Raw genomic sequence first — 26,251 nt, 5'->3', positions numbered from 1 at the left:
AACGAGGGGCCCAAAATGGGCCTTTTCGGGGTCCCCGGTTGGCAAACGGCGAAAAAAGCGTGACAGCGCCCCCCAAGGAAGAAAGGGAAGGCGACCGGGAACCACCGATTTCGTGATTCATCCACTTCAAGATTACTGGGTGAGACCTCGGTCCCAGGAAAGTGTGGGGACTATCGGTATACGCGGTAAAAAATACGGTTAACGTTTGTCTGTGTGGCAGGAGCGATAAAAGAAAGAAGGCAAACAATAAGCAGTCGAAGAAGTTTGAGAGAAAATCGTTGATTAAGGTTAGCAGGATAACTCCATATGCGGTTGGTCGGTTCTTCGACGCAGTTGATCGTAGTTTGTCGATTCAACATCAAGCGAATTTGTCGTGGCATTTAGCCAGTTTTCTTGAGCAAGTTGATCGTGGCCGTTGGTCCGGTTAATGGGTTATTCGCTTACTGCGTGTAGAAATCATCTTGTCACTGTGTTCGACGGTCGTACGGGTGTGGGCTGTGCATTTGACCTTATCCGTATTAAGGTTTTCTTTATTCTAAAGCCGCATGATGTATGAAGGTCCCATAAACATAAATAAGGGCATTTCTTACTTTTAGGGGTTATTTCGGATACGAACTTTGTATTTGAATATATATATATATATATATATATATATAAAGTTTCTCTCTACTCATGTTCTTCGACACGGTGTATCCGGTTTACAAGTTATATAATCCATTGAACCATATCATTCAATATTGCACGGAATATATAATAAGATCTTAGCTCAAATATACAACCCCAACATCTTTTACCCAATCATTAGCATATTGATTTATTCACATTTAAGTCGTTTATAAGCAAAACATACACATATATCCTTCGTTCATCAAAGAGTAGATTAAAGTGCCCACATATCCTATACCTCATTTACAAATTTAACTTATTATCCAATTTCGGGGTAAAACAAATACAATTCTACTTTTGAACCCGGGGGGAGGGGGAGGGGGGGCCCTTTCTTTATCTTTAAGGCGCCCAATTGGTAAATCTGCATTTCATCAATAATCTATGTAACTATTAGTCTATTACTTGAAATTATTGACTTTAATAAGAAGGCTTCACTTGTCTTCTCATATTTGAGTTCTGCATATAAATACAGCAGCAAGGATTCACATTTGATTCCTTTCAGTTTCAATGTATAAAATCTAGCCCTAATTACACAGATATAAAGAAAAACATCTGATGAAATGTCACTACAATTATGAACATCTCAACTGCCATTTGTGTTAGACCTCGAAAATTTTCGGGTCGTTTGCGTCGTAAGTAAACTAACGTAAGCTCGGAGCGGTCATGGAACCCTTATAAGGTTAAGGAATACTTTTAACAAGTGCTAAGCAAGTGTCTAAAGGTTTCGGGATCAAGCGAATCGAAGAAATTAAGTTTGTTGAAAATTTGAAAAAACTTGGCAGAATTCCGGACATAATTTTTTATCCAACTTGAGGGAGGTGTATCTCCTAGAATATGAGGAGTTATGGAATGCTAACCTATGTAAATTTAAGTTTATTGAGTCTAGTTTCCAATGCAACAAACTGTTCGTCAATCCGCTATCGGAGTAGAAAGTTATGGGCATTTCAAGATGGGCTGCCAGATGGCTTCTCCGCAGGACCCATTTGGAAAGTCGGTGGAACCGACTTTCAAGGGTATAAATACCCCATTATCCCCCTTTTTTCATCATTTACACTTCTTATGAGCTCTAGAAACATTCATATACTTCTCCTAAACACTTATAGCCCCTTAGATCAAGAATTCAACAAGATTACACTAAACTAGTTCATGAAAAGTGATTGTTCTTGCTTCTACTTGATGCTGTGGTAAGTTTAGTCTTGAAGAAAGTTGGTGTGGCTAAAGTTCTTCAAGTATAAGATTTGCAGGCTCGGAAGGTAGACTTTGAGTGGCTAAGTAAGAAGCAAGGTATGTTAAAGGCTATCCCTTTCTTTCTTAAGGCATGATCTTATTGTTATGAACTTTCACAAATGATGTCCATAATGATTCCTCTCATAGAAATGCTACAAGCTTACATTCTTGATGTTCTTACGATGTTATTGATGTTTGTCTCACCTTATGATTATTGTTCCTTCAAGGTGATATATGCCAATGATGTTAGCTCCATAATGGAAATCGGAGGTTTATCAACCTTACGTCACTCCGATGAATTTAGAAACGTGTTCTAAAGGAATGTTTTGTAAGAAATAAATAGTGTGCCAGTAGAAGATCCCTAATGAGGTATTTAATGCTAAAAGAGAGGCTTATGATGTATCCAGAAATTAACTAAGGATTAGTTAATCAGGAAGAAGTCTTAATGGCCCGGAAATGTGTTTATAAGTCTTATGTAATCATGTAAGCATTAACGGATAAGTAATGATTATGAGAAGTGCATAGAAGCTAATAGATAAATAATGAACACTAGAAGTATATAAAGGGAAACCTATAGGGAATATTTGGATCGGGCTGCACGTTCCGTAGCACATGCATTCACATTTGGATCGGGTTGCACATTCCGCCACACATGCATTCATATTTACCAACATTTGGTCTACCGCCGCCTGCGATTATGTATTTACCACCATACGGTTGGTTGGGCGTTTATTAGCACCGAGCTACGGCCGTTAGGCGGTTTACATCGATCGTCGGGCGCTGCGCCTACCATGGAGCGATAATCGAATATGCAGCTACCACCGTGTAATGCGCTATCGTGCGGGCGAATACCAATCGCCAAGCATATAGCACTAAGATGATGGGTGAGGAAGACACGACATATATAGATGTAGTTAATACAAGAGAGTATAGAGAGACATATATGCTAGATTCTCATCGATGTGTCAAAAGTGACAGGTTGATTCTTATCTTTCTCCTTTACAGTAGATGTTCATTATGTTACATTTTCCGCCTTACATGCTCGGTACATTATTCGTACTAACGTCCCGTTGTTGGGGGCGCTGTGTTTCATGCCGCAGGTCTTGATATACAGGTTGACAGCCCTCCAAGTAGGATATTAGATCAGCAGATAGTGTTGTTGCGCTCCACTTGTTTCTGAGTTGTTCTGTGAGTCGCCATGGTTGCATATGCATTTGCATGGCTATGGCGGGGCCCTATCCCAGCCACGTTATATCACGAACTCTAGTAGAGGCTTGTAAACAGATATGCACAGTTAGATGTCGTATGGTCATCTCAATCTATATTCTGTTGTATCATTATTATGGATAGCCTTGCCAGAGCATATGTACTTGGGATTAGCTTGATGGCGTATGTATATTATGTTTTGGGCTTGTGGCCCATACAGCTTATGGTACCTACGAGTTAACATTATGGCCCACTCAAGTATGACTAAAGATGCATGTATGTAGTGCTCGGTAGGTTAGCTCCGGATGCCCGTAATGGCCTTCCGGTTGAGTCGTGACAATTTGTTACAAACAAACAAAGTGGCGAAGCCAGAATTTTCATCTAGGGGGTTCAAAAATATAAAGAAGTAAATACACGAAGAAGCCAAGGTGGTTCTACATCTACTATATATACATAAAAAATAATTTTAATCTTGTATATACACTGTAATTTTTCACCGAGGGGGTTCCCCCTGGAGCCTACCTAGCTCCACCCCTGAACAAACATGACAAGTGGATAGGATTTTCAAAATATAGATAAATGAAAACAAAGAAAGACTAACTTGTGCAGTGCTTCTGTGTAGAAGTTGAATTCAGTTCAAAACACATGGAGGATGGCAATAATGATCACTCATAATGGCGAAACCAGAATTTTCACTAAGGGAAGTCAAAATATAAAACACACCAAAAAGTCAACGGAATTCGTCATATAGCAAATATACATCAAAAAAATTATCTATCTACAGAGTGCAATTTTCTAGCGAAGAGGTGTCAGTTGACATGCATTTGAGCAAGGTAGTCCGCCACTAATCACTCACGTGACAAATGTTCGCAATAATATGAGAAAAGGGTAAAAATCCACCAGATGATGCTTTATTTTCAACGCCTTACTTTAAGACTGAAGCACAACCACAGAATAAGTAAATCAGTACTCTTTTGACGGAACTGCTGGTCGAGGTGCAGAAGATGAAGGAAATGGCATTTAGAAAAATGGGATTAGATGATCAGCACCATCTAGTTCCTGTAGAAGAGGCTATTCATCTTGATATCGAGCAAAAAGCTTCAGAATAAAGTGTAGTGAACCTCTAGTGGGTTGAATTAGGGAAAGTGGTGACAAGAATTGTTGGAATGAAACTAATTTGCAATCAAAACTTTTGACTTGAGGAAATCAAGGCGGTTTTTAGTTAGAGTTAACTTCTCTTCTGCCTCTGCCGCTTTTTCTCGGACACCGCGAACAATATCCTCAGGAGCTTTCTCTACAAACTGCATATAGCAATTCTATAAGGTCGTGACAGAAAAATGAAAATGGAGAAGCAGGACATGATATTGTTAGATTTTAACTATATACTGCTTTGACAGTCAAGGAGGGTTTTTTTTTTTTTTTTTAAAGAAATGTAATGATTTGAAACATGAGAGTATCCAGGAATAATTGGAACGCTGATTTTGCATGTCAGATATCTCAAATTCATTCATAAAAAAAATTGCATAATTGCACTTGGTAATTCCAATTAGGAATAATTGTATGTATGCACACAAAGTAATAGAAAACCCCATTTTCATGAAATAAATAGAAATGTAGATGGTCTTCATTTCTAATTCGCAATATGTGGACACTTACCACTAAATACCATATTTTACCTTCTCTGAATTTTACTGTAATCATATTCTGATGTAATTTTAAGTTTGGCATTCAATTACTTTTATCCAGCAAAATGATCAAGTAGAGAACTCACACTTGAAGAACTTAAACGAGCCATTAGTCCATCATATTCAGCTTGCATCTTGACAAGGCGCTTAGAGAGACGCTGCACTTCGGCAGAGATGTCCACCATATCTGATAGAGGAAGATAAGCTTCCAGACCTTCACCAACAACAATGTGGACAGACTGATTTGCATCTCCTGCAATTGATCTCATATTAAGATAACACTGCAAGGAAACAAAGATTAAACTAGAACGCTCTAATCCACGTGGGGTTTATCAACCTCTCACAGCGCGTGATTCTCAAAACTGACATACCTGGAGGAGATTCTGCAAAATTGACATTTCCCAAATCCAGTCTCGAAAGAAGAGCCAAAACTTCCTTTTCTCCCTGCATTAAGTGACAGCCATGTGTTTAAATCAAGATAGGCAAACATAATATTCTGGCAAGAAAAATACATTTCAATACAGCACAAGATCGAGAAAAACAAAAATGACTAATCTGTTATAATGTGGTCGCCTTGCGCTAAGCTGACTTCACTGACTCAGGAGGCAGATAGTGAACACTATATCTAGTTAATTTAGTTTCATAAGCCTCGGTCGCTGCTAAGGTAATCCTTAGCAGGGGTAAGTATCTCTGTACTACACCTTTTAACGAAATTTTAGTCTAAATAGCATCTTTTAACCAAATGGATTTCAAATAATTCACTACCGAACACATTTTCTACCTGTCACATAGAAAGGGTGCATCACTTCCTCAACTAACATCCCTTTGGGTCCTCAAGAAAGTAATATGAAAACCAGCCCTTCCAATCACTGAACCTTTTCGATATCCTTTTGTCTACCCAAATGGCCTTACAAGGTAACTGAGATTGCGTGCCTCCCAAGTCTCAAATAATCAAATATTACCCAACGCCAAATAAAGTTGGGGTCAGCTAGATGAATCCTATTTAATCCTTGGGCTCTATTCACGGCCAAACAAGTAAAATACTAGATAATTTGTCTTATAAAGCAAACATAAAAACTAGAGGTTCTCTAAACTCACACTTGTTCCTACATTGACATAAAAGTCTCTAACCATAACAAAAAGACTCCTAACAAACACCGACTCCAAGGAAAATCATAAAACAACTGGACCTTAATACCAATAATCTGGTCGCACCTATATGGATCCTTTGCTTTTGTTCTGTCTTAGAAAACTCCACTCTGATTCTGAAACATTATATATTTTTAGGCGACTTTTCTACATATCCTTTTTAGTCATCTGCAATCATCCCCGCATTACACCTACAGACCAATGAATGCGGAGGTCTACATAGGATGTGGTCAAACTATCTCAAGCAACCTCTCATTTTATCCTCTCTTTGTGCTACTATTACTCACACACTATCTTTCACATGAGATCATTTCTAATCTTACCAAATTTTCTACGTACTACTTACACTCAGTATCATATGAAATCATTTCTAACCTTATTAGAAGTATATAAATTTTGTATGTATAGTCTTCCAGAATATAGAGAAAATATTCCCTCCAACATGTATCCTTTTCATCAAACACGATAGCAATGATAACCACCAACATTCTATTGGTACGCGTAAAAAGGGGGGAAAGAAGACAGCATAGTTCCTGTTGAATTGATTATTAAAAATGTCAAAGAACGCTCATTAGTTGAGAATCTTAGTCTATGAACAATATGGTATGTATTGATTAAAGAATGAATAATAAGGTATGTAATTATTCAGATAGAAGAGGCAAAATATTCTTATAACGTCTTATAGAATGTTATGAAATATCCTTCAGTATCTCCTACAAAAATCCAAAGAATCTGGATATATTTTAAACCTAGGAATATTTTAACTTATAATTTCATTAATCTGCTTGAATTTCTAGGTCAAAAAAAATTTCAAGTGTGTCTGCATTTTGTCATGTACTTTTGATTAGTAACACAGGAAAATGATACCAAAAAAACAAATAGCCACAACATTTCAGAAAGAATAGTAATCTGGATACAGTCCACAAGTTATCATAGGGAAGTTAATGAAAAAGGGAGATCTTACAGAGATATACTGAATGACATCTGGATTTGCAACGATAGATGCCGAAATAAGCTTTGCTGGCTCAACTGCATACTCTGCTCGTACATTTCTGATGGCTCTAGTCTGAATTAATGGAAGGGATAAAGTATCCAGGATAACTAAAATTAAAGATGGAATAAAAATTAGGACAAAAAAAGCTGAAAGTCAAACTCACCAATGCCTGTAAATTCTCGAATTTTTTTATGGAATCAATATTCCTGGGAAGTGAAGTAGGTGGCCATGCAGATACTATCAGAGCTTCCCCTCTACTGGGTAGTGCCTGCAGAAACAGGAGAGTCAAACTGCAATGAGAACAGCATGTACCCTTAAGCTATTTCGCTGTTGAAGCAAAAACTAGATGCTCTTATCAGAATGGTAATAAGTTGGTACGCTATGATGCCAAAAAGACTCAAATTAGCTACGAGTGGGTTACGACCCAAAGTTAGGCATCAGAATTAGGATTCATAAACAACTCAATATACTTTTTGAGCTTGTGTGAAAGTGAGTATTGATAAGCTTTAAGTTGGGGGCAGCAGGGGTGCATTCACCAGAGGTTGGCTGTCATCTATAAATGATATATAGGTCACGGGTTCGAAACGTGGTAGCAGCCACTAATGCTTGCATTAGGGTAGCCTGTCTACATCACTCCCCTTGCAGTGCGACCCTTCCCTGGAACCTGCTAATGCGGGATGCCTTGTGCACCGGGCTGCCCTTTAACCACTGTTGTTAAAAGCTCGCCTAAGACATGCTGAAGTTTTGGGGTTAGTGAAGTGCTCGTTGTGCGTCTCATGTTGCTTAGTTGGCACTTTAGTGTTGGCACCAAGCATGTACCTCTTCACCCTTGTAAATATAGTTAAAAAAGTGATACATTAATTGTTAAGAAAATATTGATTGAATTGTTAGTTATTAGGAATAAGAAATTAGAGATTTGGAATAAGAAAACTAACCACTAAAAACGCAGAAGTTAAAACTACATATCTTCATCTAAGTTAAGAAATTAAAATGGTTTGGCAATTGATTGACATGATTTTCTCTCTGTATACTTCGCTTAACTACAGTTTTGTCAATTCTTGTGTCCAAATAATTATTATTTGTACTCATAGTAATATTTTCCTATATTACATTTTAACTATTGTTTTTTTTCATTAGCGTTTTTTTCAGCTAAAATCAACTTTAATTGCAATTTGTGCTTAAAACTCCAGTAGAGCGCCTTTTTATGATTTTCACTTTTGAAAAGGGCAGCCCAGTGCACGAAGCATCCAGCGTTCATGCAGCGTCTGGGGAAGGGCCGCACCTGGGGTGTGATGTCGGATTTTCGATTTGATTACTCTATTTAACGAGCTTTATCCCCTTCAAAGTTGCTTCAAAGAAACACCTATCTTTAAGTGCGGAAAAAAAAAAAAAAAAAAAAAGAGGTACCCCATTGTAAACCACCTTAAATTTAGATAATCCATAAGTTACCAGAGGTGAACAATATGGATATTTTGTTTTTCCACTATAATATTAAGACTTTTGGAGTGAGAAATTCTTCCCCATAGATTGCAGGTTTCTCATACTGACTGCATAATCCTCACTCAGATTGTATCATCGGATTTGACATTAAGTATACAGATCAAAACAATAAAAGTGACTCATTAAAGCACAAAATTAAAGGGATATATCACATCACCTGCCAGAGCTCCTCAGTTACGAAAGGCATAAATGGATGTAGCAATTTAAGAATGTTCTCAAAAATATATAGTAGAGCTGCTTGTGATACAGATGCAACAGAAAGATCTCCGGAGTGATACAGACGAGCTTTACTAGCTTCAATGTACCTTGAAAAATAGACAGGGATTTAGGGACAGAAGAAGAGGTAAATAAAGTATAAGCTACACTATCTTCGGCTAAGGTCTGGACGAAGATAGGATGAACTAAAGGAAAAGAATGAAAGAGAACAGGTAAGTTGTGTCTTTTCTTTATTCAGAAGTAAAGACCAAGCGGAAAGTGGAGGGAAATTTCCACTTGTACATCAGCTTTTTCAACCCCTCTAAAACTGGACGAAAAGGAGAAGTGAACATTACTCACCTTCCAACTCCAGTTATAATAAGTTACCCAGGGAGAAGGTTAATAGTTCGCTTTAGGGAATAAACAAGCATGTGCACCTCCTCCATCCCATTTGTCTCACTTATATGAACCAAACAAAATGTAGATTACCTATCACCGAAACCTCCAACAGGTTCCGCGCCACATTTACAATCGGTGCAACTAAAGTTGTCCAGGACCAGATTTTGTGTTTTAGAAAGTAAGATGTAGTCTAAAATACTCCTCCATTTACAACAAAACCATAAATATCATGACATTAAAGTTTGCATCTTTAAGGAGCATTACTACTATGTTATTACAAAAGTATATCTCATTCTTATCCAAGTTCATTAGCAATTAAAATTTCGCCTATTCCAGTTCACCAAGGAAAAGCAAGAGACCTTCCTATCAGGTAAGCAAAGAAGAGATGAAGGATGTAAGCAGTTACGCAAGAGGTTCTTACATTCTGTTCAAACCAAATGGATCAGATCACTTTATTGTTGCTAATTTCATGGTAGAACTAGATAACTAGTTTCATGATGAAGCAGAAGTAAAATCATTCATAACCTTTTTTCACGATTAAGCTTACCTCCTCTTATCACTGTAATTTAACTTTAATCATACTACAACTAACACGTATCATTAAGTTTTTGTACTGGCCTGGAGTAGTGACCTCTTGTTTTAACTCACAATGGGCTAGTTCTTCAAGCATGAACAAGACAAATCACCATGCAAGAGCGTAAGAATGAATTACAAATTAAATTCCTTTGCCCACCAACACTATCATTCTTTCTACATATTACTCTTCGAAAAAAAAAGTCTCTACTTAAGAATTTAGATAATGTGTTGCAGATGCGGATATACAGTGATTACTATGGGTTAACGTGAAACCAGTAGCTTTTACTCAAACCCTGTACATGCAGTAAAAAATTCATTAAATAATTTATCAATATTTGACTGTTAACCCAGTTATATTATATTAACTTGAGGTGGCTGAAAGAACCCATAAACTTCAAATTTTGGATCCAACAGTGTAAGAATGAACTACTAATTAAATTTCGGCCCACCATCAGGATCATTCTTCTACATATTAATCTTCAACAAAAGTTGTTTCCGGTTCTAGATGGTTAGGATTTCAGATACTGGATAATGTCTTATTTAAATAGAAGAGTTACAAGACTGACATGGAAACCAAGTAAAAGCACCAAAAACACAGGAAGAACATACCAATCTGCAAAATCAGACCAAAAGAAGTCATATATTTCTCTTCCAACATCTCCAAGGAAAAATTTCTCATAACTTGCAGTGACTTCATCAACAAGTACATGAAGCTTTGAAACCTGAATGGTGTAGAACTAGTTATAACAGGACCACTATACAATAATGGGCCTAATAAGCATCAAAAACGTCATCTTACCACCCAGCATTCAGGTAGTGGGAGCTTCAGCACAGACTCCATTTTATCAAACTGAGTAGATAGTGAAATACATTAGAATTTTGAATGATATATTATTAGCACGGAATAAGGAATTAAAAAACTATTCAACTCTGGATCCTCGCAAACCTCGGGATGACTCCTAATCTTTTATGTGATCACTCAAGTTCCCGCTAAATTACCAATCTAAGATATATGGAAGAAGGGATTCCACTGTACTTTAAGAAACCAATTTTTTCACTTTGGCGTCTACACAGAAACCAAGGATCTTATTCAAACACCAGAAATTGGGGCTTCAGTGGAACACATTGCTTTTGAAGCAACTTTTTTCTAGGATGTGAATTTGCATGCCATGCAGATATGAGAATTCTAAAAAGAACTGGACTTCAACATTCAGAGACAAGGGTATAAACCAATTTATTTAACGGCAAAAAATTCTGTGTTGCCAGCCTATGCTGGAAAACAAAATCAATCAAAAATTGACAGGTTTGAGAGTTATACCAACAACCAGGATTAAGCTCTTTAGTCTTTAAGCCCATGCTGAACATGAAGCTCAATATAAATCTGGCAGAGGTAATGTGGATCACCACACTCAATCTGACACAATGACAATCTCTGATTTAATGCATTTTTCATTCGTATGCTACAATACTATCTTAGTTCTTTCAGAAACTTTCTTTTCCCATAAGTATGTCCGCTCTTTCAGACATTCTTATTTCATTAGTGCCTAACTGTTTCTGACCCACAGATCTCGAAGCAAATTGCCGTAAAGAAACATATATTTTGGTTGAAACACCAGCATTGACAAACCTTATGAGCCCGTAAGGCTTCCCAAGCAGGAGTGTCATCTTGACGAGGCAAATTCCGCAATATGAACTTGCCAGCATTCCACAATTTGTTAGTGAATGCCTTGTTAGAGGTCAACCTCTCTGTGGACAAATTTAGATCCTATAACAAAGAGATAAGCTGGCTGATGAAAGCATCCAAGTGGACACCATTGCAGAAAAAGGAAGACGCATATCCATGATTTAGTGACTAATAATGAGCTCATTACAAACCTGACCAGCAGTCCCTAGGGCAAGAGTGAAACGCAAAGCATCTGTGCCATACTCTGCAATGGTGTCGAGGGGATCTATGACATTCCCCAATGTTTTAGACATTTTTCTTCCCTGAAACAGAGCCCTGACAAGTTTAAAGCTACAACATATGCAGGAAATGAACCATGGACATGGGAGATATAAATACAGATCTTATCATAATTAATGATGGTTTTCAGACGTGTCGGGGATGCAACAGAATGATGAACCAAAAGTTCGGAGAAATGTGTAAAATTTAAACTAAAATGCAGGGTCTGAAACAACTTTTTCTTAATATTGGTCACTTCCACAAAAGAATTAGGAAGAACAAAATCTTCACTTTCCTCCAAAACAGCAGAAGTTACTCTATAGAAAAACAACTTTACATGACATACCCGTCTTGCTGAAACTGTAGCTTGTGAAGAGAAGGGCAATCTGAATTAAACGCATCGGCTTACGACCAAGGGAATTGTATTTACAGGATAAGTAACTCTACTGACTAATAAATCAACCAGCACGATCAACCAATTATCTAGGAAAAGTGGATCAAGAAGAGTAAAGACATACATTTCAAGCAGTAACTTAAAAGCATGAACTCACTTGAGAATCACGGATTAGTCCATGAAGATAAATATGTGAAAAGGGGACAGTCCCAGTAAATTCAATTCCCATCATCACCATTCGTGCCACCCAAAAGAACAGTATGTCGTGCCTGTTACCAAGTAATTATTACAGTCAGATAAAATTGCAATATAACAGTGTTACAATTTTGAAAACCAGAGTAGTGTTAAGATACTAACATGAAAAAGATGAAACATATCAACTTTCTTAAAGCAAAGGGAAATAAAAAATCAAGAGATATCTATTTCTAAACATATTAAAATGTCAAGTATTAGTACGTGAAAGTTAAAATATTAGAATTAGTATTAAGTTATCCCTCGTTGATTCCATATAATATGTTGATGGTTTCTCGCTCTTGTAATCATTACTTATCTTTTCTTCTCAACTAGTATTTCTCACATAGAAGAGAGTTTCTATTTAGAGACCTAAGTAGCTTCTTTATATTGATTGGTGGCCATAAAGTTAAAATATTTCTTTTAAAAAATTACTCTTGCCTGTTATTGATAACCGTTCCAACAGCACCAAACTGTTCAAAGAGTACCATGCCTCTTTTCTGTAACTGTGTGGCAGCACAACACCTTTTTCCGGTGATCGCTCCGGCAACATCATGCCTCTTTCAGTCACTGCTCTGGTGGAACCTGCTGCCATTTCAGCCAGCATCCAAACCATTATTTCAGTCTACTCTTCCAGGAGATTCTGGCAACTGAAAATTCTTAAGATTCCAGTCGCCAAAACTTTTCAAATAGTATTTGGTTGAGGAAAACTTTTCTGTCAATTTTGCAGAAGCTTTTCGGGCAACTATGGCATTAGCAGTGCCATTTAATTTTTTGTGTTTTTCTAAATAAGCGAGCTCAATTTGACTTCTCTTCCAACTTGAGTTTGATGGTGCATGCTATTATGTCTTTTTTTTAATTGTAACGATGGTGCATGCTATTGTGTTAGAATGTTACAATGATAAGTCAATATAAGTTTCTCCCGTCAGTTAAAAGTAAGATGTAGATTATATCTCATACCTATAAGTAGTTATTTACATTCACCATTATTGTCTAGTGACCAATGCATTTCAGCCCAGAGCTTTGTTCAACAGCAAAAGTAGTACAACAAGGTGCACAAATGTATAGCAAGCGCACATCACGGGTTCAAATCCTACTAGGGAACCTAGTCTAGTATTCACGTGAGAAAGGAGAAGGGCAGAGGGTGGAGGTGGGGGCACATTATCCACTGAGTTCTGAATCTGTACATAGTTTATTTCTCAGTTATCAAATTAGAAATTAACAAATACATCTCCTCTTCTCGTGTATTTCCCTAATTTACTTTCATTTTCTAATTTCCCTTGAGTTTTCACTTCTTTTTTTGGGAGGGTGGTTGTTACAAACATATCTAGCATGAACTTTCTCACTACTACAACCAGGAAGTAAACTGGAACTCCTCCATCTCGATGAACCAGCTGGGTGTCAAGAAAATGTAATCATTTATATCTTACAACTGTTGGCTTAATCAATCTAATGCCATGAGCATATACATCAACCGGCAAGCAGCTGGAACAAGGCAGCTAGGCGTGATGTAACATCAACTTTGTTTCAAATTTCTTAACAAGTAAAAACCAACTTTAACTATACCAGTATGAATTAATTGTGCAGTCCATTACGAGTTCATGGTGCATATTCATAGTACTATATATATATATTGCTTCACATAATATAGAGTCACTTCTAATTTGAATTCATCAAAGAGACCCTCCATAGTTGGCCGCATTTTCATGTAAATATAACAGAAGTTCAAGAGTTTATCTATTAACCATGGTAGTAAAATTAGGTTATCTCACCTAACTTTAGTTGGAAGGAACCTACGTACTTTTCTTTCAAGGCAAGAAACATCTTCAAATAGGAAAGAAGTCACCATATCCAATTTAAGATCCAAGTAATAATATCTCATCACTGGCATAAACTAAGATGTTAAATAATGCATGTACCTTTGTTTTTCTTTTTTTCTTTCTTTTACACCACGTGAAGTTGCAACTTTCCATCAACAGGTTTGTTAAACGGACAGGATATTTCCACTGTGTTCCATCTTGATTGGTATATGGACTTAAGACTAATTGAGGGGAACAAAATGATTTTCTATGGAATTGAGCCAAGAAGGTATATTGGTATCAGCATCTATAATCCTATCCAAAGCTTAAATCAACAATGCCAGAAAGAAAAGAAATTCAATTTTAACAGATAAATCACTTCATCAGATATAATTCATATTATATTATAAAAATTTATGACGTAGTACTACTAAATCAAATTGGAAAACTAACAGTGAAAAACATAATTATATGTCATTCATTTTTTATTTTTTTATTTTGATAAAGCATAATTATATGTCATTCATTGCGGATAAAGGTGGGTGATATTTCAATCATCACTAAGGTTTGGAATTTTGGGTTATTGTCAACAGCAGCATTAGGAGGGTTTTACTTTTTAGTTATTTCTCTAGCATATCTATCATTTCTGAACTTCAGGTGCACTACGGAAACATAGGTCTTCCTATATTCACTTTCTGGTATCAATGCGACAGAGAGTAAGAAAGCGGGAAGATTCAAGGCTGTGCAGTGCGGGATAGGAAGAAATATCTGCAAGAAAGTTGGGGGGTGAGGGGAGGGAGGAGGGGGTTATACACTGAACTATGGAATATCAAATGGTAAATAACTCATGCATTAGGAGATGCAGAAGACTTGAAGAATGCTAACCCTTGAACCCCCTTATGAAACAATAGAGAACAAAGAAAAGGGAATAAGTACAAACCCAGTTTCAAGAACTGATGTTGGATAAAACCGCTTGAAATCCTCTGCTGATTCATCTGGCCATCCAAGCGTGCTGAAGGGCCACAATGAACTAAATAAAAAGAACAGAGAATCAGAGAAAGTCTAAAATCAGCAACCAAATGGACCAAATCATGTGAAGACTACCAGCAATCTACTAAACAAAGAATCAGAGAAAGTCTAAAATCAGCAACCAAATGGACCAAATCATGTGAAGACTACCAGCAATCTACTAAACAAAGAATCAGAGAAAGTCTAAAATCAGCGACCAAATGGACCATATCATGTGAAGACTACCAGCAATCTACTAAACCAGAAAGCAAAATATTATCAAATTCGTAGTATAATGAAAACCAAAAGTAGAAAATCTCAATAGTATTATAAGCGAACACTGAAGGTTTCAAATGTATAAAATTGAAATAACAATTAACTGACATCAAGATTTTACTGTAGACAAGAAGATAAGAAACAATGCAGTTCTCTTGAGAAATGGTTACTGTAGTGCTAGTAAAAGATAAATTAGGAAATATCAGATTAAAGAAGTTAGGAAATATGTAAAAAGAATGCTTGAAGCATGTTGAAAGGCAAAGATGATAAATGACAACATTAGAGAAAAAGGAAAACCAACAATATCATATACACAAAATTAAAAAAACAAGAACACAAGTTGGGGCTTATTGATGAACATTGGCCCCGAATGGTGCTGAATAGAGCTGACAAGCTCATAGCCAACAGTCGACTAGTGATCAGATACGACTGAGTTGAGTTCTCAGACAAACAAGACAAGAAGAACAATCCGAATAGGCAATATTAGACCTTACGTATGAAAACTAATTATTCCAAAAATCTTGAAGATGCATGGGAGGCAGATAGCCATAGCTAAGACAAAGCTTTGAATTGTAGATTTGAGTCAAAACACAGAAATCCACATTGTTCAAAAGGATGGATTTTCTATTCTAGATTAATTAAAGAAACACTTATAGTAGCACACAGTTTGCAAAAACGATACACTTGACTAACAGAAAAAGAAACCAGACAATCAGCATAGCCACATAAACATGAAGGATACAATACTTACTTTCATCGAAGATTAGCATCCTTTTTTCCAATTATTTAAAGATTCAAGATACACTAACAGTAAGGTTTAAGCCGCATAAGAAAAACATGATATGGTGCAATATGGACCTACATGTTTTACATATTGGGCAGATTCTACATATAAATACATGTAGAACCTTTTCATATTCCCTCCATGAAAGATACAGGATTTAAAGTCTCACTGCACTGATTAACCAAAAACATTTTACGTGCTTGGCCCACACAAAGATCAGGCCACACAATTTGGAGTTTTTCCTCTTTTTTATGGATTAATCGTGAGGAGATGTGTCAAGGTAGAATTAAGAAAATAAAACGCTTGTTATCTTCGAGATGAAGGAGTCACACACTCCAACATAGAATTGATCAATTTTACCACCATGTGTTGTCTTGTTTTCCTCTCTTTTCCTCTCTTCAGCCGAGGGTCTTTCGGAAACAGCCGCCCTACCTTTCAAGGTGGGGGTTAGGTCTGCGTACACTCTACCCTCCCCAGACCCCACATGGTGGGATTACACTGGGCTTGTTGTTGTTGTTGTTATTAATTAATATCCAAATAGTTACACAAGAAAAACACCCGAGTGGAGTTTAAGGGGGAAAAAAGTTGAAAAACAACCTTGAAAACCAGGTATCAAGAACATCTGGATCCTGATATATTTCGACATTTTTCCCATACTTCTCTTTGGCTTTTGCAAAAGCTTCTCTGTGACTCCTAGCAACAATATAGTCTTCTTCAGAGTCTTTACCAGAAATATACCAAACTGGTATTCGATGTCCCCACCACAATTGTCTGCTTATACACCAATCCTTGATGTTAGAGAGCCAGTGCTTATATATCTGCAGTGCATCAGGAGAAGTAGCCAAATGAAAACCTACTAAATCAACGTTGATAGACAATGAGGCTATTTTCAAGCTTTAATTTTTTGCTGCAACTAAAACTGGATTACCATATGAGTGAATACATCCTTAACAAACACCAAAGATTCATTTTAAAAAATGCACAGTTTAACTTGGTCTACCAGTATATTTTAATGCTAAGAGTGTCAACAAGAACAACTCTGTAAGCCTCATATTATGACCTACAGTAATGCTCTAGTGCTGTCATTCTCCCCAAGAACTCCACATATGCAGTCCTCAGACTCTTCAGCTTCTGAATTATTCCCAGTAAAATATTTTCAATGATCAGAAAGACCAATAGAATCTAAACTATGTAGAAGGCTTAGATATAAAAGGTGAGTAAGAAGCTAACGGAAACCCAGCGTAAGAGTCTAATAGATTTAACAGTTTCAGCAACAACGTTTTCATCAGTAATATTACAGAGAATTGAAAAGCAGAGGAGTCCTCAAGTTGAATGTGAGGCAACATAGCATTTTTAGAAGCTTAAGAAACTCAAACAGTGAACGTAAAAACAGAGAAGAGTTTACAACAAAAGGATGAAAAGTAAATGATTTTGAGCCATATGAAGCAAGACAGTTCTATCAGAAACAGCCTCTCTACCTTCACAGGGTAGGGGTAAGGCTGCATACACACCACCCTCCCCAGACCCCACTTGTGCGATTACACTGGGTATGTTGTTGTTGTTGTTGTTGTTGTATGAAGCAAGACAGTTACCAGTATGATTTACATACCTTCTCAAATCTTTCAGGCATAATAGTCAATTCTCCTTTTGAAACTGCTTCAAGTGCCCTCTCAGCCAAAGGCTCCATTGTGACAAACCATTGCTTACTAACTAGAGGTTCTATAATCTGAAGAAGAAAAAGTAAAGTTAGAACTGAGAACAAAGCCTGGATAAAGGAATTCTTTCTTCTTTATCACTTCCAAGAAAATAAAGAGCAAAACATAAGAGTCACACTTCTCCACCACGCTGTGATCTAGGAACTCGTGACGTATGAGCCTCTTTCTTTACAGCCAAGCCTGTCTCCTCAAGATCTGACCAAAGTTTCTTTCTTGCCTCAAACCGGTCAAGGCCACTGCACAAGTGGAATAATCATATCCAAAAACAATATATAATATTTCAAAAGCCAACAGTGCTACAACAATAGGTAGTAGCTTATTACTTACGCATATAACCCAGCCACCTCATTTAGAGTCCCATCTTTATTCATCACATTAAGTATAGGAAGACCAAGCTTGCGAGCGAGAAGGTAATCATTGTGATCATGTCCAGGACTTATCTTCAATACACCAGTTCCAAAGTCTTTGTCGACATACTGTTAGAAATCATGCATCAGCCAAACTCCTTTGACAGCCTTACAATTCTTCAAAAAGCAACCTCATGTTTCAACATAAAAATGTACAGTTAATTATCAAAATATTCTTTACTTTTACAGGAAAAATTGCCACCCGAGCATCTAAACCATCCACACTGGAAGAGCTAAGCGGAGAAATAATCTAAGCCCAGGATATATAAACTACTTTAGAAACCCATTATACAACCAATGTGAGATAGGTTCCATAACGTCCACTCGTACATGTAAACACGCTCCAGGGTTTACATGTGAACTGAAGACTTTTTCCTTCTTTTTTTCCTTTTAAGAAGACCGAAGAAGTTCAACAGGAAGAGCGGTACTGGAGCAGAGGGTGTGGACTCATCGGCAACAGGAAGAGCGGTACTGGAGCAGAGGGTGTGGACTCATCAGGTACATCCAGATAAGACGGGGGTCTAAAGGACGGAGAGCAAGCTCAATAGGTTGAAAAGTGAGCCTTGAGCAGAAAGAGAATGCTCAGCAGGCTACAGAGTATGTCTCGAGTAGAGTTAATGGCTCAATAAGTTGAGTTAAAAGAGGAAGCCCAAAGCAATAGAACAGGTAAGAAAGATTACAAGCTTACCGAAATTCGGTCCTGATAACATTGGAAGAATCTGATTATCTAATCCAACACTTTAAGACAAAAAGTGGCGTATCCAGGAGATTAAACCCCTTTGTAAACTATTGTACAACTGATTGCGAAATAAAGTCTCTATCACAAGCCATCAAAACTCTGTATGACTCGTTCGCATCCAAAAAGAAGTACGAGAAAGGTAAGCATGGAGGAGAGTAGATAACAGAATAGGCGAAAAAGAATTAACATGAGAGAGGGTCAAAGGAGGATAGGCACTTGTACGGCTTGGGCATCAGTTCTTGAGTCAAATTTCAGAGGATCAGTTACTATGTATAGGTTGACAAGATTACAACTTTGCGACTCATTCCTCTAGGTGACAATGCATCTAGCATTAGATATCACTTCATATACTTTCAGCTCTAAGCGAAGTCATGCTTGCACTTAGTCTGACTACAGAAGCAAAAACTTTTCCCTACCTTATCAGAGATAATTGGCACATGGCGACCAAATGTCAATGGCACAATAGCCTGCTTTCCTATATACTTAGAATAACGTTCATCCTGCAAAACAGCATCAATAATATATCAACTACAGATTCACATGGAAAGGGATTCAGTTTCCCTGCGAAATCAGTTAAACCTATCAATAGAGAACGTGTAATACAAGAAACAAGAAAAACTACCAACTTCACTTGACTCAAAATCTTCATAGACGACATGAAGACATACGATGCGACAAGATAAACGGTAAGCAAAACACCACTTCTGTTCATTTTTTTTTTTTTTTCACAATAAATCATTTGGCCAGCAGAAGGGGAACCTTGGAGCAACGATAAAGCTATCCCTGTGTGACCTATAGGTCATGGGTTATCTTTTTTTGAGAAAGAAAACAAAACTCAGTTATCAAAAGTACGGTTAATGAATTTTGGTTTCTTGAAAGTTGTGAAAGTTATATACAAATCAAATGATGGCCGATAATTTTGAATGTTCTATTATTTTGATAACCGAGATCGCCCATACAAATTTTAAACATGTAATGTTTTCTCTATGAAGCCCATTACTTTAATAATTTCGTCTAATATCAAATAAATTAATAAAATCCATTTTTAATCAAATCTTGTCAAATAAAATTTTTGCCCTCTTCTGAAAAGACCGATTTTTTATTAGATAAAGTTCAGGGCGATATACCTGAGGATTAACAGCAATGGCAGTATCACCAAATAAAGTCTCTGGGCGTGTGGTCGCAATTGTCAAAAAGTCACTCCTGCCCCAAAAAATTTAAGAAAATAATAATTAGATAACCAAATTACATTGGTAGAAGGCAACTAACAGTATAAGCCTTTTATAAGCCACACCGAATGGCAAATAGCCGAAGCCCAAGAGTAAAGAAAATAAGCAGAGAGCTTGGCTGATAAGAAATTAAAATCTAGCTACAATTAAGGCTCGCAGTAAGCAGTTATAAATTGAAAAGCACGCTACCAATAACCTTAAAAGCGTGTTGACTTTTCTTATATCTGGTGAGCAAAAGATACATCAAGCGAAACAGCATTTTCACTTGGGTCTGACTAGAGTGCATACCTATTTACAACATAAAGTTCTGAAAACTTCACTGGAAAACATTATACAGGAGAGCCATTTACAACATAAATTCTGAAAACTTTAGTGGAAAATGTTATACAGCAGAGAGCCATTTCATAGAACGTTCTACCGAGTTTAACTGGTTGTGGCACTGGCATCTGCTTGCTGTTTGAATGATGATAATAAGTAGCTCATACTGGGAATGATGTTCCCATGTTGATAGAAGCAAATGACATAAAGTAAGAATAGCGTGGAGATGCCCCCAAAAAAGGATATAAGTAGTTTCCGTACTTGCTGTAAAATATTTCCTTGCTTAGTTTTAGTCAACCAAACATCATATAATAGTTTTACGAAATGCAAAAGTATATTACGTCAAAACCAAAAGAGGCTTGATCATGCCAATTTCTTTTAAGTAAACTAGCTAGATTTGATTGCGGTTCCGACAAACAAAGCTAGGACATGGATTGAAGCAATTTATTTTGGAAAAGAAAACCCTTCTTAGCAGCAAGACCAAAAGTATAAAGATAACTGAAGCTACTTGAGTGGTGAAAGTCCCATTTTCATACTACCATTTCAATGATAATGCTCCCCCCGTTTCAGTTTATGTGACATACTTTTCTTATTAGTTTGTTTCAGAGAGAATGATATACTTCTAATTTTACCCTTAACGAGACACAAATATTATGATATGTTTAAGGCCACAAGTTTCAAAGTTTTATAGCCACACAGATGTTTTGCTATGTTTAAGACCACAACTTTTAAAAGCCTTGATTTCTTTCTTAAATCCCATGCCTATTCACACTATGTCACATAAATTGGAAGGGAGGGAGTAGTTTAAAACATTAAATTAAGGTCAAGAAGAAAATACAAGTGATTAGCTGCAAGTGTATCTTTACTTTGAACCTCCAGCAACACGATACTTGATGTAATAAAGTGCACCAGGTTCTTCAGAATACTCTACTTCCTGAGGTGGAAAAGCAATTCACATTAACCAATGAGATTTAACCACTAATTAACAAGAGAATCATAAAAGATGCAAAGTATTTCCAACTGCATAAATAGCATACCAAGTCTGAAACTGCAGTCTGCAAATTAGGAGACCAATTAACCATATAAGAACCTGCAAATTTCCAATGTGACAGGTAATGAGTTTAGGTGAAAGTTGGCATCCAGAAGAACATTTAGGTTTAAGCATCTTGCAGAAAGCCTATCGTTGGTTTAAGTCCAGTATTTGATCAAAAAGGTGCAGTTCAAATGCCGTTTCACTCTGAAGGATCTATCAACAGCTCTACTTTTGCCATGTCAAGAGATCCAATGAAATGTCAGTCCATAAGTTAGATACGCATGTCATCCAGGTTCAGGCTTCTAAAGGAAGCTCCAAATACTTTTTAACTAACTATATGCAGAAGTATTTCACGTGAGTGCTACAGTGAAACATTTTTGCTTTTAAGATCAAATAAAATTAGAGGAACAAGGATATATTAAATCGTCAACATTCAACAAAAAAAAAAAAAAATGCTTAACAATTGTAAAGATCAGTTTCATGCTCCCGGGCACATTTACCAAGGATTTTCTCTCTCCTACTTTCTAGGATTGCAGAAGCTCACTTTTCCGGCAAGGAATACCGGAATTAGACCTTTGTTTCAAGCCAACAATAGTCACCCACTGTGATTATTGCCAAAATCCCTATTTTTTTAGTCGTCTTTTTCAGTTCTGATCTTAAAGTAGCATGGAGGAGAACAGAATTTATTTCAATGCTGGTTTCAAGTCATTTGACATCACTAGGTGTATATCAGGCAATACCATCTGGTTCGACTGGGTGGAAAGAAGCAGGAACAGGTTGAGAAGGATAACTTTGAGCAAGAAGATCATGGAGTGGGTATGCTTCACCTTCAAGGAAGCTTCAAATGACCAAAAAAAAGTTGGTGAGGAGATGAAGGACAAAAGATCAGGTGGCTGACTTCTTTGGTACTAGGAAGTACAATGAACATGGCAGATACATGAGCATTTTGTCCCTCAAAGGTGAAGCAAGATCAGTTATTATTGTACCTCAACTAGCCATCAATGCAGGCCGGAGAGATATAGCTCATAAGATTGAAAGATTCATTAATTTCTCTCCTCAACCAACAGTCAGGCATCCCCCCAAACTGACTAACAAAGATTTTCCGTACGCAAAGGTTGTTGAAGACAGTAAATGGCAACCCCAATCAACAACAAAGGATAGCATAGTTAATGAAGAGGGTATATTGGGAAGATGCATAACTGGTTTCTTTGGGGAAAAGGAAACCCCCACCCTTTCAGATATTAGAAGGTGGGCATCTTCCACTGGAAGAAAGCTTTCGGGGTTAATATCTACGAGATGGCTGAACTCCTTTCAAGGCCTGGTGGCAATTGACTTGAGCCTTGGGGTGCTCCCTTTCAAGGTCTCAAGTTCGAAACCACTGGTGCAAACAATTTCGAGGGCCATCGGACTGGGGAAACCCGAATTACCCGTGGTGCACTTGCGGGAAACTCCTTGCCGAGGGCCTGTGCACCCCCGGGATTAGTCGGGGCTCAAAGAGACTCGGACACCCGGTGCTTAATCAAAAAAAATATCTACGAGATGGCTGGACATTTGTTCCTTTTCGAGTTCCCAAATAGGAACATGGCCGAGCAGATTTTACAAGGGGAATGGGTTTGGAAAAATTTCAAGATCAAGCTAGAGTGGTGGAACCCTTTTGTTGGCTGTATACCAGTCCAACAGAAGAAAATTTCGACCTGAATCAGAGCAGTAGGGCTGCCACTCCATTTATGGTCACACGACACATTCAAAGAAATCGACGACAAGTGTGGAGGGTGGAAGAAGACAGAAGAAGCAACTGAATTGAAAACCCGCCTAAAATGGGCTCGAATTGAAGTCGAAGGTGAGGCTCGATGCATACCCAGTGAGGTCACCGTCTCTAGGGGGGGATACAATTTCATAATCCCGATCTGAGTTGAGAGAAATACAATATTTGAGAAGATTCCGGCCAAAGAACTGGCTAGGGTTCAGGCAGCTGCTGTAGAGATCATTGATCAAAGAAGAGTACAAGAGCAGGTTAATATCCAGAGGTCCAAAGCCACGTACGAGGTTATTAACCAAGTCTGCTCTATGACAGCTGTTGACTGGAGAACCTGCAGTCACGTGGGTGTTGCAGAATTTTTAAACAATGCTGAAGAAGCACGTGAGAGGCAGGTGACCTATTCAGAAAACATTAATAAGCAGTTGGGTCAGTCCAGCAACTTCAGTGGGCCAGATTCGGCCCAAGTCATCTTTAATGACTTAAATTCCCAGACCAATCTGAAAATAAAAAGAGACATTATTTTTGAGGAATTAGCTGCACACAGAACATCCTCTTCAGAAAACCCACAAGGCTTGTTACTTACGGCTGAAACAGAGGAGTACATGCATGCAAAGACTCCTAATTGTTTACGAGTTTCAGAAAGAGAGAAGGAAGCAGACATACAATTGACAAGGGCAGAGGGGGAAAATATGGTGGAAGAGGAGGAGGGGATTCTTGATTTCCACAAAGAACAGCAGTTGGAAAATCTCGATTCAAGCATTAATGGGGAGTTATGGGATGTGGAAGTGGAAGAGGCCGTACCTATTCTAACAGAGCAAGAAATTCCTGCTATTGACAAGGAGAGAGTTACGACTGTTTGGGTTCGCCAACATATTATCAAGCTAGGCAAGATTTTTGGCACTGACTTCAAGGGACATGAAGAAGAAGCCCGAGAACTTCTTATGCAAATTGATGAGTGCAGGCAAGCTAGAAGGTCTGCCATGGAAATTCAAAAAATCCAGAGCCAGAGGATCACAGGAGTTAAAGAAATTAATTGATTTTGATGTTAAATTCAAAAGTAATGGGAGCAGGAACAAAGGGAAAGGGAAAACATAGTCTTAAGTAATGAAGCTCAATCTTGTGTCATGGAATGTAAAGGGATTAAACGATGTGGGGAAAAGAAGGATGGTAAAGAGCCTTGTAGATCATTGGAGAGCAGACATTGTAAAGAGCCTTGTAGATCATTTGGGGGGGGGGGGGAGGGGAGATGGGTAAGATATGCTTGCCTAGAAGCAAGGGTACTAGAGGGGGAATTATTATGCTTATGGGATGGTAGAGTTTGGAAGGGGGAGGTTCTTCAAATGGGTGTTTACACTTTAACTTGCAAGTTTGAGGGTGTGCTTCAGAATTTTAATTGCCATATATCTGGGGTCTATGATCCAAACTGTAAGGTGGAAAGGAGAGCTGTATGGGATGAATTGGGGGCTGTTAGAGGACTTCTGGAGGGGCCTTGGGCAGTTTGTGGTGATTTTAATGTTTGTGGGTTTCTTTCTGAAAAGAGGAATTGTCAGAGAAGATCTTCAGCCATGGTAGAATTTTCAGATCTCATAGAAGACTTGGAGCTTATTGATTTACACCTGGAAGGGGGTACTTACACCCGGTTCAGAGGTGATACTCACACCACAGCCTCTAGAATAGACAGGATCTTATTCTCATCCGATTGGAATGATCATTTCAGTAAGATGAAGCAAGCAACTCTTCAAAGGCTGACCTCTGACCATGTTCCAATTGCTCTCTTTTGTGGAGCTTGGGAACACAAAAAATCATATTTCAAGTTCGAAAATTGGTGGCTAAATACTGAAGGTTTTGTTGATAGAATCAGTGCTTGGTGGAATTCTTTTGTGTTCTATGAGAGGCCGGATTACATTTTTAGCTTGCAAACTGAAAGCCCTAAAAGGCAAGCTAAAAGAATGGAGCAGAAATGAACAAGGGAACCTGAACATTCAAAGGTCTAAATTGCTAAGTCAAATGGCAAGTTTGGACTCATTACTGGATAGCAGAGCATTGATAGAAGAGGAATCAATCAGGAAGGCAGCAATAGCTATGGAGTATGAGGACTTCTCAAAAATGAGGAAATTGCATGGAGACAAAGATCCAGGACCCTATGGTTGAAAGAAGGGGACAACAACACAAAGTTCTTTCACAATTCAGCCAATGCTCATAAGAGAAACAATTTTATTGACCATCTGGAAGTGCAAGGGGAAACCGTTGTGGAGCCTGAAAGGGTTAAGGAGGAGATCATACTATATTACAAGAAGCTCTACACTGAGACAGAGAACTGGAGGCCTGCTGGAAATCAGATTAACTGTCCTCAGTAACAGAATCAGAAAAGAACAATTTACAAGCCAGATTTGAGGAACAAGAAGTGTATAATTGCTTGAAAAAGTGTGCTGCTGATAAAGCTCCTGGCCCTGATGGATACACCAGGGAATTCTTTATCACATGTTGGGAAATCCTGAAACAAGACATCATGGAGGCTTTTCACAATTTTCATGACCAAGACATGTTTGAGAAGAGCTTCAATGCTACTTATATTGCATTAATTCCCAAGAAGACAGGGGCAAAGGAACTGAAAGATTTCAGACCTATAAGCTTGATAGGTAGTTTCTATAAGCTTTTGTCTAAGGTACTCACTGAGAGGTTAAAAGAGGTGGTGGATAAGCTTATAGATTCTCAACAGATGGCTTTCATCAGAGGAAGACAAATCATGGATGTTGTATTGATTGCTAATGAAGCAGTAGATTCAAGAATATCACAAAATAAGCCTGGCATTTTGTGTAAGTTGGATATTGAGAAAGCATATGATCATGTTAACTGGGAGTTTCTACTTAGAATCCTCAGGCAAATGGGTTTTGGGGAGAAATGGATCAAATGGATCAGGTTCTGTATATCTAATGTGAAATTCTCTGTCCTAGTTAATGGAGCCCCTGAAGGCTTCTTTGATGCTCAAAGAGGAATTAGGCAAGGGGATCCCCTATCCC

General features: G+C 37.8%; 1 protein-coding gene across 3 annotated transcripts in view; it reads right to left on the bottom strand.

Moving 5' to 3' along the window:
• Positions 1 to 4,095: 4,095 nt before the first annotated feature.
• LOC132031497 (valine--tRNA ligase, chloroplastic/mitochondrial 2) overlaps positions 4,096 to 26,251 on the bottom strand; it is a 35,853-nt gene continuing 13,697 nt past the window's right edge. For 2 of the 3 annotated variants that reach the window (XM_059421484.1, XM_059421485.1), the window contains 20 exons: positions 21,477 to 21,529; positions 21,306 to 21,373; positions 20,020 to 20,095; positions 19,309 to 19,392; positions 18,074 to 18,222; positions 17,865 to 17,982; positions 17,641 to 17,757; positions 16,629 to 16,849; positions 14,904 to 14,993; positions 12,091 to 12,202; positions 11,473 to 11,583; positions 11,225 to 11,362; positions 10,397 to 10,447; positions 10,207 to 10,319; positions 8,585 to 8,732; positions 7,091 to 7,195; positions 6,898 to 6,999; positions 5,156 to 5,228; positions 4,871 to 5,037; positions 4,096 to 4,400 (listed from right to left, as the gene is read on the bottom strand). In XM_059421484.1, coding sequence (XP_059277467.1) covers positions 4,272 to 4,400; positions 4,871 to 5,037; positions 5,156 to 5,228; positions 6,898 to 6,999; positions 7,091 to 7,195; positions 8,585 to 8,732; positions 10,207 to 10,319; positions 10,397 to 10,447; positions 11,225 to 11,362; positions 11,473 to 11,583; positions 12,091 to 12,202; positions 14,904 to 14,993; positions 16,629 to 16,849; positions 17,641 to 17,757; positions 17,865 to 17,982; positions 18,074 to 18,222; positions 19,309 to 19,392; positions 20,020 to 20,095; positions 21,306 to 21,373; positions 21,477 to 21,529 — 2,225 coding nt within the window. In that variant the 3' untranslated portion in view covers positions 4,096 to 4,271. Of the gene's footprint in view, positions 4,401 to 4,870; positions 5,038 to 5,155; positions 5,229 to 6,897; positions 7,000 to 7,090; positions 7,196 to 8,584; positions 8,733 to 10,206; positions 10,320 to 10,396; positions 10,448 to 11,224; positions 11,363 to 11,472; positions 11,584 to 12,090; positions 12,203 to 14,903; positions 14,994 to 16,628; positions 16,850 to 17,640; positions 17,758 to 17,864; positions 17,983 to 18,073; positions 18,223 to 19,308; positions 19,393 to 20,019; positions 20,096 to 21,305; positions 21,374 to 21,476; positions 21,530 to 24,032; positions 24,229 to 26,251 lie in introns of those variants that run through there. The other variant, XM_059421486.1, reaches the window with a different exon arrangement.

The sequence above is a fragment of the Lycium ferocissimum genome, chromosome 9 (assembly GCF_029784015.1).
Source record: "Lycium ferocissimum isolate CSIRO_LF1 chromosome 9, AGI_CSIRO_Lferr_CH_V1, whole genome shotgun sequence".
Lineage (NCBI taxonomy): Eukaryota > Viridiplantae > Streptophyta > Magnoliopsida > Solanales > Solanaceae > Lycium > Lycium ferocissimum.
Note: the sequence above shows the minus strand (reverse complement) of the source record. Positions and strands in the feature narration are given on the sequence as shown.